General features: G+C 45.5%; 1 protein-coding gene across 2 annotated transcripts in view; it reads right to left on the minus strand.

The window, feature by feature from the left end:
• LOC147443184 (protein ROOT HAIR SPECIFIC 17-like) overlaps positions 1 to 15,503 on the minus strand; it is an 84,477-nt gene that overhangs the window by 46,667 nt on the left and 22,307 nt on the right. For both annotated transcript variants that reach the window (XM_086529091.1, XM_086529093.1), the window contains exons 3-4: positions 7,754 to 7,827; positions 7,584 to 7,672 (exon numbers count right to left, since the gene is read on the minus strand). In XM_086529091.1, the coding sequence (XP_086385217.1) occupies positions 7,584 to 7,672; positions 7,754 to 7,827 (163 nt within the window). The remainder of the gene's footprint in view (positions 1 to 7,583; positions 7,673 to 7,753; positions 7,828 to 15,503) is intronic.

Here is a 15,503-nt window from a genome sequence, read left to right on the forward strand (position 1 = left end):
TTTGTAGTATTTAGACTAGGTTCCCTTTCTTAAAGGCGCAGTCGCCTTTAAGTGGGAGGTTGTTGGGGTATAGGCGTCTGCGCCTTGCCCGGCCGCCCAGAGTCTGGGCGCCCACTGACTTGTATACCTTATACATAGCATAAGTGTATAGGGGGCTGCTCACTCTTGGAGTCTCCCCACCCATATATGTGTGTCGTGTGTCTCCTTCTCTCTCTCTCTCTCTCCGTATGTGGTGCTCCCCGATCCCCTTCACAAAGTGGCCTAGCAAGTCATCACTCTACCTTGTTCTCGGGGGGGGGGGGTATGGGGATCATAGACCCAGCACAGCAGAGCAGAGCCCTTCTTGGAAAGTTTGTTGTCAGAGGGTTGCTTCCAAGGGAGGAGCCCTGGAAGGAGTTTGTGCCTCAGGCTAGAGGCCCTTGGAGACCTCCACTAGATGGATTTTCACAAAGATACGCAGAGTTGGCTTGAGCAGGAGACTAGAGGACCGTTTTTTTGTGAGCCTGTTTTGCTCCTGGGAGCAGTTGCAAAGAGGCCTGGAGCAGCACCAGCCTACTTACACGGAGGAGCGCTTGAGATAGCCCCTTGTTTGGAACCCCATGGTCAGCACTCAGAGAGGCCACTTGGTTAGTAGTAGGCCTCATGTTTCTTGGGGTCCCATGGCAGAGTGTCCAGCACGCACTTTTGGTGACTGGCTACAGTTCTCAGGTTTGTTAGAGGAGCATCAGAGTATCCAACTACAAGGCATGAGAGCCGTACAGAGCATGTGTCAGGACATCACAGAGGCAGTACCGGCTAAGTGGCTTACACCTCTCGAGTCAGCAGCGCCCAGATGGATGGGGGCCTTCACGCGATTGGAGGTCCTCATCGCAGTTCGGACTTGCTCAGAGACTGTACCCTCCATGTTTTTCGAGTTACAGGGCGAGGGTCGATTACACAGAGTCTCAGTAGAGGCCCCACAGGTTGCAAAGTGTTGATTTCAGAGGATCCGAGTTGTGGGCATCTGTGGGAGGTCTTGTGTCAAAGATCCTGACCCAGCAGCTCTTGAGACTGGCCACTGGAGGCTGTGGGCTTGGGAGAGCTATCCATTGACACGAGTGCAGGGGGGTCCTAGAGAGTGGTTTTGGAGGGACCCTTTCTCCTCAGCCGACCATCCAAATGTCCCTTTCTTTCAGTACATTGTTCGACTGGGACGTCACATACTGGCAGCACGGAGAGAGGCTCGTCTTGCTACAACACCTCATTGGCAGAAGGAGGATCTCAGAGTTGAGTTCTTATCAGCTTTTTGGGCGAGGTTGTGGGACACCAGACAGCCGCGGCGAGTCACGTTGTTCCAGTGGTGGCTGGTTGCACATAGAGCTACAGCAGTGGGGAGCTGGCTTGTACATAGTGGCCTCTCGGCAGCATGTGTAGCTTGTGACCAGCCTTTGGAGAGTCAACGTCACTGTCTTTGGGACTGCCCTATGGCACATCAGGTTTGGCTTCGGGTCCTTCGGGGTTGATGCCAACTCTTTCTACAGGACGGCGGTGCACTTGGGGTGCAACTGCTTGGTCCACTCTCATGGGCCCTGCATTACAGTTTGAACTATCCTCCACCAGCAGGATGATAGTGATACAAGGGGGTCGACCTACACTCCAGCCTGTTACAAAGCTTACTCCACATGAGTGGTGCAGTGAGAAAGAGGAGTGTTGGGAGCTCGTCTGTGGCCTGGCACTCTCGTTCATTTGGCGGGCCCGCTGCTTTCGCATCTTTGAGGCTCGTCTTGTGCCACCAGCGGAGACTGTTCAAGATTTTTGGCTAGAGCTGATCCATACTCCGAGGGGACAGTTCGAGAGACTCGAGGGCAGCTCCGACCGCATGCGGGAGTGTAGAGAGGCGTTCCTTCAACTCTGGCACCCTTGACCTTTCTTCACCATGGTCCAGGGTGTGCTCAGATGGCACTACCGTCCACCTGTGTGGCTCTTCCTTCCTCCCATCTCCTGGTTTAGCCTCATTGTACATACGCTCTTTTTTTGGGAGAGTCTCCCCTTATGATTGTTGTAGCCCTATGGGAAGTTTCATTAACTAATAGAAGGATCTCTCTTTCTCGGGAAAAAATAAAAAATGGGACGTTTAATATGAGGCATACAATACGCGTGCTAGACGTATTTTTGAGAATCAAAAATAAAATATGTCAACTTTTTTAGATATGTTACTTTAATAAGGAAAAATGAAAGGGGAACATGCACCTCCTCAATGACTCTTCAATTTTTAACCATTGCATACATAAACAAGCACCACGAAGCTCTGAAATACAACTTGATCAACTAGCAAAAGACATTAGAATAGAATATATTTTTTGAGCAAAATATGCTAGAATAGAAAACGTTAAGAGAGGTACTGTACATTTTGATACGGGATGTCCCATATTCCAAAAATAATACACGTAGTTTAGCTGTTATGATAACCGTGCAAAAATCAAGGGGATTCTGTTTTAGAGCTAAACTAGCCTGGTCTACTGTCTCAAACTAAACACCTCTCCCCAATGGGGAGACAATCACAATCTTGGGGATAGGCATGTCAAGAAATGTAGCTCTAAGGTAGCTCAAAAGTAGGGTAGCCGACAATCTTTCTCCCACCACTTTGCATACCAAACAACATGCATCCAATGTGATGACCGAATTGTGAATGGAGTTAAGTAAACTGAGAATGCGATGACCGAAGCACTCCAAAGAGCCAAAAGCATCTGTGAAAAGAGCCGGAAGGAAAACGCAGCCGAAGAGCAGTCGACACTTGCCGAATGAAGGCTCTGGAGTGGCGACAACGCCATAGCAAATGTGGCAAGGTCTCCTCAGCTTCAAGACATCTGGGGCAGTGGGAAGGTGCAATATGCCGAGTATGTAACACACTGCCAACAGGTAGAGCTCCCACCAAGCAACGCCACAAGAAAAACCGCTCCTTCAAAGGTAGATGACTCTGCCAAATATGAGACATTGTGTGTTTCCACCACAAGGATGACTCGGAGAGCATGTAACAAACTGCTGACGTGTCAAAGTCTAAAGAATGGAGCCAACTTACAGATGTGGCCGAGGAGCCTAAAACCCTAAGAAGAACAAGTAACAGAAGAAGTGTCACAAAGTAATGACGTGGTTGCCCGAGAGCAGAAAACCCTAACCCTAATTTCTGCCAGAAACCCTAACTGCTGAAACCCTAATTCCAGAAACCCTAACTTCTGAAACCCTAGTTCCAGAAACCCTAACTGCTGAAACCCTAATTCCAGAAAGCCTAACTGCTGAAACCCTAAACCCTAACCCTAAAACCTGCAAACCCTAATTCTGGAAACCCTAACCCTAAACTGCAACAGCGTGGCTGATTTCCGAAAATTGCGCTGGCATGATGACGTGGCAGGCTGTACGGATTTACGTGATTTACATTGGCAGCTTTTGGCATTGCTTTTTGGACCAGAAGCTTTTGAGTTTGAAAGCTTTTCATGTAAACTGCTTTTTAGGCCAAGGGCCTTTAAATATGAGGCTAGGGCTCATTCTTTGGCATGCTTCCTGGAGAAGGTGCAGAGTCTGGAGTATCGGCTTGTACTTTGATGACGCAATATAAAGAAATACCGAAAGGGGCGCCAAGGTTTGGGGCCAATACTCTCTGGGGTGGAATTCTGCCACTCCGTGTCGCGTGTCGTCTCTCTCTTTCAGTTCAGTTGTTATTGAAGTGCTAAAAGTCTGTTCAGTCTGTTCGTTTCTATTGGCACGTGGTGCCCACCTTGTGACAGAGCAACCACAACCGATTACCACGATGCACAATCCATATATCAGACTAAAGGATGGCATATACACTGCCAGCTAAGATGCAGTCCAATCTAGTCGTAGCCAGATTCCAATCAGAGAAGCGAGAGTCCACATCCAAAGGAGGAATGGGTGAGTAATCAGCAAGCATCCTTTGAATTTTCCACCAAAGAGAAGAATAGTGAGGAACACACACACACACACACAGACTCTTTACTTTTTCATACTAAAAAGGGGGAGGGTCGATCTTATCTACGGAAATGGGGGCACAAAGTTTTTGGCCTGCTATTTAGGAAGTGGCCGGACACACTTAAAAATATTCTAAATTTGCAAAAGTCAATAAAAACTCATCTGTTAGCCTTATGCTTCCATACACACCATCCAGGCATCCCCGAATCCAATCTCATGCACATATGCAATGCTGACACATACTCCTTCACAAAAAATGCATTTGCTTGTCAGAAAAGCAACCAAAAAGCAGCTCACTTTTTTAGAAAGCAACTACATTTCCTCAAAGCTACGAAGAACCCATCTTCACTCAACTGCTTGGCTCTTGCGTGCAACTCTAACTCAATTTCCAAAATACTCAAACTATATGAAATATTCCCTACTTGATGCTCCCGTCACCCACCATGTGATGCATTACGAATTCCCATCTCTTAGTCTCTCACTCACCGAACTTACGGAACAACTCCTTCACAATGCTCTATGTCACCCACCATGTGATGCATTACGAATTCCCATCTCTTAGTCTCTCACTCACCGAACTTACGGAACAACTCCTTCACAATGCTCTATGTCACCCATCCCATGACACATTAGAGATGTTTGTTCCGGAAGGTAGAATACTTCTTCTCAATGCTCTATATCACCCATCCGATGTGATGCATCAGAGGTATCCGTTCTTGGCTGCCAAACAGATATTCCCGTTCACAATGCTCTAGAATGATGCGCTAGGACTATCCGTACTTGGATGTCTCAAGAGATTCTGTCTATGATGCTCTATGTCATCCTTCCAATGCTGCATTCTGAAAACCCTGTGTAGCGCGGATAGAGTGTCGTGCTCTCCACAGTGGGTGCTCCTCAGTGCAATGTGCCTGACATCTCACTCAAATAGAACGAAAAACACAGGAAACAATAGATAACAGCAAATCAACACAGAGACACAGTAGCAAACCAAAACATATTGACTCGACTATCTCAACGGAACCAATACAGACTCTGGCGTGGCAGCACACTCAGCTCCAGCCCAGAACTCACAGGTAAAATGGAGGTGTCGAGGCTCAGATGTGCAGGGATGGTGCAGACGTGCTGTGTGTATAGACTCACACTCTAGACGACGACACTGGACCATATATGAAGAAGATAATGATGACCCGACAGATACTACTCATATGTACAACCATAAAGAGCCACCAACAACGGCTCATAAATGTCAGCCATCTAAGTCTATCCCCAAACTGAGTGGTGGTGATGACCTGGCCACGATGTCCACTAGATCACCGTCCGTATCCCTGCCATGTGTCACTGCCCAGCCTAGAGAGTCCGTCCAATGTGAACCAGACCAGACCAACTGTACTAACTGTGTGTCCCGTGAAAGTGACCCTGTAGCTTGCTACAGGTTGCTAGCCACAAGACCGCTCACCGTCTCGGTGAGAGGAATACTGAATAACTGTGAAAGAAAACCACTAGGTACTGCATCTGTACAATGGTGAGCTCCTAAATCTGTCATTCAAGAGATAGAGTTGTGGCCACTGCTGCACCCAAAGTATCAGACTCTGGAAGTGGAGCCATCAGATAGATGGGAAAACTCTTGACTCTATGAGTGCTCTCCACAAACCGACTCTCAGCGAAAGGAGCAGCCACCTGCTGCTCGGCGGATGGGAGTACCAGGCCTGAAGTGTACTGAGGCCGCCGACTCGCACACCCATGTCGATGTGCACCTGCGAAGCCATCACAAGGAGCCGTTTGTGAGGATGACATGTGTGGTAAGGAGCCGAAGGTGCCACGCTGCTAAAATCCCCGAGGGTAGTAGTCAAACTACTGTTGTGATGGAGCACCTCCCCAAACTGTCGATGACTGTGCTCTCCATATCCCATGGGCGTCTGTACTGATCTAGCATGACGAACCAACCCATATCCCATGGTAGCCTGAGGCTGCTACTGAAACCCCATGTCCCCTTGGACTAGCACGTCCCGAAATCCTTGCATTTCAGCTTTGAGGTCATCAATTATCTGGGACTTTACATGCGAATCCTGAGGCAGGGCGAAAATGGTAGCATCCCACCGGGCGTGCCAAAAATGAGAGCACTTGTAGCATGGATAGTGTGTCGTGCTCTCTACAGTGGGTGCTCCTCAGTGCAATGTGCGTGACATCTCACTCAAACAGGAACGAAAACACAGGAAACAATAGATAACAGCAAATCAACACAGAGACGCAGCAGCAGACCAGAACATATGGACTCGACTATCTCAAAGGAACCAGTACAGACTCTGGCATGGCAGCACACTCAGCTCCAGCCCAGAACTCACGGGTACAATGGGGGTGTCGAGGCTCAGATGTGCAGGGATGGTGCAGACGTGCTGTTTGTATAGACTCACACTCTAAACGACGACGTTGCACCATATATGAAGAAGATAATGATGACCCAACAGCTACTACTCATATGTACAACCATAAAGAGTCACCAACGGCTCATAAATGTCAGCCATCTAAGTCTATCCCCAAACTGCGTGGTGATGATGACCTGACCACGATGTCCACTTGACCATCGTCCGTATCCTTGCCACATGTCACTGAGAGAGTCCGTCCAGTGTGAACCAGACCAGACCAACTGTACTAACTGTACTCACTTATGGATCCATTGAACCTGTGTCAACTGTATAGACTAGAGCTCCTCTGCCTGTACACCATGCCGTGCAGGCATGTCTTCAATGGCTATAGGTTATAGGAAAAGTCGGAGATTGGCCATGCCATCTTGCTCCAAAGTCCAGCTCACAATGCCAAAAGCCAACCAACATACACATGTCCTATGTCCAAGTATCACAAAGATGTACAATCTTTGGCTCGTCAAACACACCATCCTCCAAAGACTGAATGGGTCCTCTGGCCTCTGCCAAAGCAATAGGAGCAATCACCTGAGCTTGGTGCGGAGAAAGAAATCTGACAAGAGTGCTATCCATCCAAAGTCAGAGCACGGGGCATACTAGATTCAAAGAGAGGATTCTCTATGCTTGATCTTCGATTTAGACTTTGAGCTATCATTGAAGAGAATCAAGCACATGGGTGTCAAATCTCTTGCTTCTTGGTGGATTTTCTCAAAGCTCTTGATACAATAGCTAAAGCGGGATTGTTACATAGATCGTAAAATTTGGGTGTTCCCAGTGTAGAAACTTAGGGTTTCTTGGCACTTTATGAGGCTCTGACAGTAGAGCGCAAACACTAGAGGGCCTAATTCAGACAATTCACTCCACGTTGGAGTGAAGCAGGGATGTTCGCTCTCTCCTACCTTCTTGGTATGTAGATTGATGAGATATCGGAACATATTGATAGAGGGAGAAATAAAGGTGCACAGTTAGCATAGATATTTTTAATGTGAGCAAACCTCAGCAGGGTTTAGATACCCCTGACCTATAATGTATAACAGAAATATAACATCACCCATAGACCTGTGAATCTGATACAGATCCGACTTATGACAAGTTAAAAAAAAGAATCTAAAAATTTGACCAGGTTTTGTGAGCTTTCAATATTATTTGAGCAACGCCTTTTAAGTGACTAATCAAATCACGTCATCCTCACCTACCAACCTGGTATCTTTCCAAAAAGATGTATGATCTAATTGAGGTACCACCAATGTGGCATTCAAGATCCGAGCAACCACAACTGCATCAATTATCTACAAAAGCACATGCTGTCTTAAATGCAAAACTTGGGACCATAATGTATGAGACTACAGTTACCACAGATAAGCTATTACCCCCGTTCTTTGTTGATTTAAACCTCCGCTGGCTTCAACAAGCAAGTAACCGTTTGATCGATACTCGACTTGACCTAAGAAGCCCTCAATAAAAGAAACTGTGATTCAGTTGAAAAAAATGGGGAAAATCTCTCACAAATTGATTAGAATAGAACAAGCAATTAAAAGTAAATTGCTTCCTTTCTAGCAATATAGTAAAGCAGAACTGTGCAAAGCAAGTGGGCAACAATATTCCTGCTAAGTACTTGAACATGAAAGGGAGGTAAACGGTTTGCCAAATACAGAACAATCGAAACTCTTAACAGCCAGCCCTTCGGGTAAAAAAAACTCTCAACAGCCCTTCTAAGCTCATTGATGAAATTTTTTATTTATACGACACTTAAAGATAGATCTATATTGTCAAAAAGACTAAACTATGCAAAATTTGGAGCAATATATCTAAATTTGTGTCACAAAAATACGGAAGCGTAAACTGACGTTTAATTGCACTTCAAATACTCAAGAGAATTAGAGGGAGCGAGAAAACTTGACACTTCATTGGGACCAGAAGATGGGCTAGTCCCCCCCCATAAAGAGAAATATCTTTATTACTAAGGGAGAATCTTTACAATCACAGGAACGGGGCATACGCCCGTCCTCTATTCTTTCTTCTGTTCTGTTCTGACTATTGACTGAGAAAGTGTTTCCACTTTCTTACTGCTTAGGGGATTTCCCCTCTTCTGCGAGACTGGTTGGAAGCTCTCGAAAAGAGAGTCTATCTTCCGAAACAGCTCATCGGAAGCTCTCACAGAGGAGAGTCCATCTTCCGTTATGTGTTGCCTTCATGCTCATTCCTTCATGCATAGAACACAAAAGAGAAACAAGCAAAATGCACACGTACATGCTTGCTGTAATTTTCTGCACATAACCTGAAATTCTTACCTGTGCGCACCCCTACGCCGAAACAGAGGTCTTCTTCGCGATGGAATCGCGCCAAACTTGATGTAGACTTAGGATAAGGAGAGAGAAGAGGATTTCTATGGTTGATCTGCTGAAAACAGCCCTAATCGAGGTGATTAGGGGCTGAAAACAGAGAATTACAGCAGCCGCACTCTGCTAAGAGAGCGTCTACGGCAGCTTCTCGCGATGAAACTTCACCAGAAGGTGTCTATGATTGTGAGATCCCTTGTTCTTGACAATGGGAGCACAAGGCTACCACATATGTCGCAAGGGGCTGCTCTCAAGCTTCAATGGAGGGCTCCACCGCGTAGAGCACGCTCACATTAGGGGGGGTAGGTGCACTGCCAGCCCTGAAAATGGGGGAGGGGGGCTCCTAAATAGCCATCAGGGAGAGGGGGCGCTAGGAAGAGAGAGAGGGTGAGAGTGAGAGTGAGAGAGAGTTAGTTTGCATTGGTAAGTGTGCCACTTGGCACACTTACTTTAAAAACTTAAAAACCATTCAACTTTTGACTTTAAAAACTTCTAGCTCATTAATTAAAAATGTGCAACTAACTAACAACTGCTACCAATGATTCTTTTATGAGAACACCAAAGGTCTGCCGGCGCAATGCCGCACGGGCACTGCACCGCCTTTACCTGTTCACACTTGTCCGGCCGCCCGCCCGGGCACGGACCGTTAAATTAATTTCACGAAACTTACCCTAAGGCTTTATTAGCTTTATTAGCGTTACGGTCACTGTTCTAAGGACCCCATCTCATTCATGTGCTTGTACTGACGCGCGTATTTTTCTGAGCCTAAAATCTAAGGCTACTGCTTACCCCTTTCTGAAGACCCGATTTCCCAATCACTAGGGCTTCAGGGTAATTTCTACTAAGGTCCCTCTGAGGTGTTCTAGCCCGCATTTAGGCTCACCTGAGGCCTTGGAACTGCTAGGTCTATTCTGGTGTGCACACAACTAATTAGATAATTCTTTTCTCGTAAATAAATTAATTATTTACAAAGTCTGACTTAGTTACATCCCTCTTGGTTCTAAACAGTTGACCTCAACTGTAGAGCGTCAACATAACTGTGCAAGATGTCAGGGTAGTCCTTGAGATCGGACTCAGTCATCCACTTTGCATCTAAAGGAGTGTAATTCTTGAACTTGACTAAATACTTTCGATGTAGACTCCCCGACTTGAGTTGTCTCTCCGAGTGGTGTATTATCTGTTCAGGTTGAAGGATTTCCTCAGTCTCTTCGACTTCTGGAGGATCTTCTTGTACTGGCGCCACTGGAGGAGGTCCAACATATGGTCGGAGGAGACTGACATGAAAAGCATTGTGGATGCGCCAGTGAGAAGGCAAACCCAATCTGAAAGTCACATCATTGACTTTATCTGTAACTTTGAAAGGGCCGTAGAATCTATGGGAAAGTTTGACAACTTTCCCTTTGCCGACCCGCTTTTTCAATCTAGCTTTCTCAAACCGAAGCAGGACATATTGTCCTTTTTCAAGATTGAGATTCCTTCTGTGCTTGTCTGCTTTTCTCTTCTGTTACTCTTGAGTACGAAGAATTGCTTGCTTTACTTGTTGATGGGCAATATCAATATTGCGCACAAATTCATCTGCGGCGAAGATGTTTTCTTTGGTCACCATAATAGGAAGTAAGAGTGGCTTCCCGTAAATAATTTCGAAGGGGGCTTTACCAGTTGAGGAATGTATAGTATTATTATATGCAAACTCAACTATTGGTAAGTACTGTTCCCATTCAGATTGTCGTTCTGAAACATAGCACTTGAGGAGATCTAAAACAGTGGCATTAGCAATTTCGCTTTGACCATCTGTTTGAGGGTGATAAGCTGATGAAAAATCAAGCTTAGTTCCCAAGTTTTCAAACAATGCCTGCCAAAATAGACTAGTCATGCGGGGATCTCTATCGCTGACAATAGTCTTTGGCAATCCATGGTGTTTAAAAATCTGAGCTAGAAATATTCTAGCCATGTGATCAGCTTTGATCGTCTTCTTTACTGGAAGAAAATGGGCTTGCTTACTGAATCTGTCTACTATAGTCCAGATTGCATCATTTCCATTCTTGGATCGAGGAAGATCCGTAATAAAATCCATGGCAATACTTTCCCATGGCATGTTAGGCACAGGGAGCGGCTGAAGCTTGCCATAAACTTTATGTCTGTCATATTTCACTTTTTGGCATACTAAACACTCACGTACATGTTTTTCAATGTCCGCACGGAGTGTTGGCCAAAAGAAATACCTTTCGAGGGCACTAGTGGTGGAAGCAATTCCCCGATGCCCGGCATAAGGAGAATTATGTGCTTCATCCATCACCTTTTGTCGTAAGGGCTGAGCTATGCATATTGCTTGTTGACGATAAAGTGTATTATCCCTGATAGAATAAGGTGGCTTTGAGTGACCAGCTTGAAGATCTGCCCAAATTGTGGCGAAGTCTGGATCTTGAGGATACATCTCGCTGAGAGATTCTAGTTCCTCATGATAAATTGTTGTTAGTGCATTGATCTTTGGACGCCTGGAGAGAGCATCTGCAACTGCATTCTTTGTTCTAGAAGTGTGTAAAATCTGAAAATGAAACATTGAAAGAAAGTTGGCCCATCTCATCTGCTTTTCTGATAACTTTCTCTGTGTGATAAAGTAGCGAAGACTTTGATGATCTGTCTTGATAATAAAATCAGCTCCTAATAGATAGTGTTTCCAAATGGAAAGAGCATGAATTACTGCCAGTAGCTCTTTTTCGTATATGGAGGCATGCAACTCTGCATCTTTAAGGCGCCGACTTTCATAGGCTATCGCGTGACCCTCTTGGTTCAGAACTGCTCCTACACAATCTCCAGATGCATCGCAGTATACCTCGAAAGGTTTGCGAAGATCAGGGACGGTGAGAACAGGTCCGTGACTGAGTAGATACTTAAGCTTTTCGAAAGCTTGTTTTTGTCCAGACCCCCAATGGAATGGAATCCGCTTCTTTGTCAGGTCATGGAGGGGACCTGCTATCGCGGCAAAAGCTCGAATGAAACGCCGATAATAAGAACAGAGGCCAAGGAAACTTCGTACATCATGTACTGTAGTTGGCGTAGGCCATTCTACAACTGCTTGAATCTTTTCAGGGTCCATTCTCACCTGGTTGTGAGATACTATATGGCCCAAATAGTGGATTTCTTTCAAAAAGAACTCACTCTTCTTAGCATTCACAAATAATTTGTGTTTGTGTAATTCTTCAAACACTAAGGCGAGATGCTTATAGTGTTCGTCTTCCGTCTCTGAGAAGATTAAGACGTCATCAAAGAAAACGCCTGTAAAACTTCTATATGAGTGGAAGATTCTATCCATCATTCTGTTGAATGTAGCTGGTGCATTAGTGAGTCCAAAAGGCATCACTAAGAATTCATACAACCCGAAGGTTGTTCTAAATGAAGTCTTATGCACATCCTGAGGAGCTATGCGGATTTGATGATAACCGCTCTTCAAGTCTATACGACTAAAGACACTTGCTCCTTGTAACTTGTCAAGAATGTCGTCAATCCGAGGGATTGGAAATCGATTCTTGATTGTGATCTTGTTTAGAGATCTATAGTCTATGCACATGCGGAATGTGCCATCCTTTTTCTGTACTAGCAAGACAGGTGAACAATATGGAGAAGTACTAGGCCTTATTAAGCCCTTCTCCAAAAGTTCGTTAATCTGCTTGAGAATTTCCTCTTGCTGCATTAGACTAACTCGATAAGGGGGCTGATTTGGAGGAGAACTTCCTGGGATCAAATCAATGGTATGATCCTCAGGTCGCAAAGGTGGGAGTTCATTTGGAAGTTCATCTGCAAAACAATCTTTATATCTTTCTATTAACTTAAGTCTTTTTTGCTCTAAAGAGGAAGAAAGTTGTGAAACAGACATATCTCTCTCTCTTGCAAAAATCAAGTACGCTGAAACACACTTTTTCATTTCTTTCTTGATGGCAATGTGGTTGGCGATAGGAATACGCCAATCACCTGCATCTGCAAGTACAAGATACTCCTTTCCTTTATGAGCAAAAGATAAGGTTTTCTGAACATAGTCAGGAATGGGATGCATCTTGTAGTGCCAAGGCATTCCCAAGATAACATCGCATCCTTCAAGTGAAGCTAGTAAGAAAGACTCTTGATCCTTGTAGTCGTCGACCTTTAGATTCAACTTCCCTATGATTGGAGTAGAGTTTGAGTTCTGCCCTTTGAAAGCTGATTGCGCTTGAATAGAGACTCCAAAACGATTGGGCTGCAAGTTCAGGTCGTCAGCTAGCTGAGTAGAGATGAAGTTGTCTGTACTACCAGGGTCAAACAAAATAAGAGCCCGCTGGTTGTTGATACTACCCCATGCTTTGAGAAGAGCTCTTTCTTTTCCATCCTTGGTTGTATTTCCCTGTACATCTGGGACTGCATTGGAGGAGGGTGGTTGTGGAGGTTTGGTTGGACAATCACCCTTCATATGACCAACTTGTCCGCACTTGAAGCATCTTCCTTCACTAATGTAGGTTCGCAACTCAACAGGAGAGAGATATCTCCCTTTCTTGGGCTGATTTGGCTTTGCTTCTGCTTCGGAGGCGGTTCTTTTCTTCTTTTGAGAAGAAGTAGAAGAGGTAGGTTGCTCATGGAGAGCCTTCTGCTTGGCATGGTAAGTGCTTTGCTCCATCTTCCTTGGAGTACCCTTGTCATGTATTCCATCAGCTATGCGGGCTGATTCCATAAGTATCTGCAAGTTACCTCGAGGGTAAAGCTTCATAGCCTTTTGCAAGGCTTCATGCAAACCTGCTTCAAACTTGCGCATCTTCTCCGAATCGTCAATCTTCTTGAATGGAGTGACTTTCAAGAGAACGTCCCAAAACCTATCCACATAGCGTGGAACAGTTTCGTTCTCTGACTGTGAAAGTCGATCCCATTCTTTCTTTACCTCTTCCTCATAGTCTGGAGGAAGGAACTGTGCGTAGAACTCCTTCTTGAAAGCGGTCCAATCTTGGGGTTTGCGCTCTTCCAGGATAAGGGTTAACCACCAATTGCTGGCGGTGCCTTTCAGGTACAAACTGACATGGCGAAGCTTGGATCTTTCCTTGAAATTCCCTTCTACAAATGCAACTTCAAATTGGCGGATGAAAGCCAAAGCTTTGTCATTATCACACCGTCCATTGTAGGTGTCGAATTTCACATCTTTATCTCCCGACTTGAATGTTTTCTGCCTATGGTGCTTCTTCTTATGGTGCTCCTTCTTTCTATGCTTAGACTCCTTGGGGACAGGAGTCCTTTCCCTTGAATGTCGAGAAACATGTCTTCCGGAGAAACTATGTCTTCCAGATCCTTCATAAAAGAGAACTGAGGGGAATTAGGGAGATCCTGATCTTGAACTTTTGGATTAAACCGCACATGACGTTCTGGAGGTTTCTTCTGCCTCTCGTGCATGCATAAGTTCCAATCAAAGGATCTTTTCTTGGTTGTGGCGCCTTTGGGTTCTGCGGAATTTCTCCCGACCCCATCGGCATTTTCTCCTTCCCTTTTTCAAGAGTATGGAGAATCTTTTGGACTTCTGGATGGGAGAGAGCTTTCTGCAACTCTTCCACCTGCTGTTGAAGGAGAGAGAACTCTATCTCGCATCCTCCCATTTCTGCAGTCTGCCAAGAGTCGTCAATCCCTTCAGGAAGAGAGAGAGAACCTGGCTCTCATGCCACTGTCACAAAAATACGGAAGCGTAAACTGACGTTTAATTGCACTTCAAATACTCAAGAGAATTAGAGGGAGCGAGAAAACTTTGACACTTCATTGGGGACCAGAAGATGGGCTAGTCCCCCCCCATAAAGAGAAATATCTTTATTACTAAGGGAGAATCTTTACAAGCACAGGAACGGGGCATACGCCCGTCCTCTATTCTTTCTTCTGTTCTGTTCTGACTACTGACTGAGAAAGTGTTTCCACTTTCTTACTGCTTAGGGGATTTCCCCTCTTCTGCGAGACTGGTTGGAAGCTCTCGAAAAGAGAGTCTATCTTCCGAAACAGCTCATCGGAAGCTCTCACAGAGGAGAGTCCATCTTCCGTTATGTGTTGCCTTCATGCTCATTCCTTCATGCATAGAACACAAAAGAGAAACAAGCAAAATGCACACGCACATGCTTGCTGTAATTTTCTGTACATAACCTGAAATTCTTACCTGTGCGCACCCCTACGCCGAAACAGAGGTCTTCTTCGCGATGGAATCGCGCCAAACTTAATGTAGACTTAGGATAAGGAGAGAGAAGAGGATTTCTATGGCTGATCTGCTGAAAACAGCCCTAATCGAGGTGATTAGGGGCTGAAAACAGAGAATTACAGCAGCCGCACTCTGCTAAGAGAGCGTCTACGGCAGCTTCTCGCGATGAAACTTCACCAGAAGGTGTCTATGATTGTGAGATCCCTTGTTCTTGACAATGGGAGCACAAGGCTACCACATATGTCGCAAGGGGCTGCTCTCAAGCTTCAATGGAGGGCTCCACCGCGTAGAGCACGCTCACATTAGGGGGGGTAGGTGCACTGCCAGCCCTGAAAATGGGGGAGGGGGGCTCCTAAATAGCCATCAGGGAGAGGGGATGCTAGGAAGAGAGAGAGGGTGAGAGTGAGAGTGAGAGAGAGTTAGTTTGCATTGGTAAGTGTGCCACTTGGCACACTTACTTTAAAAACTTAAAAACCATTCAACTTTTGACTTTAAAAACTTCTAGCTCATTAATTAAAAATGTGCAACTAACTAACAACTGCTACCAATGATTCTTTTATGAGAACACCAAAGGTCTGCCGGCGCAATGCCGCA

Source organism: Adiantum capillus-veneris, chromosome 14 (assembly GCF_014529385.1).
Source record: "Adiantum capillus-veneris isolate H3 chromosome 14, ASM1452938v2, whole genome shotgun sequence".
In the NCBI taxonomy this organism is placed as follows: Eukaryota; Viridiplantae; Streptophyta; class Polypodiopsida; order Polypodiales; family Pteridaceae; genus Adiantum; species Adiantum capillus-veneris.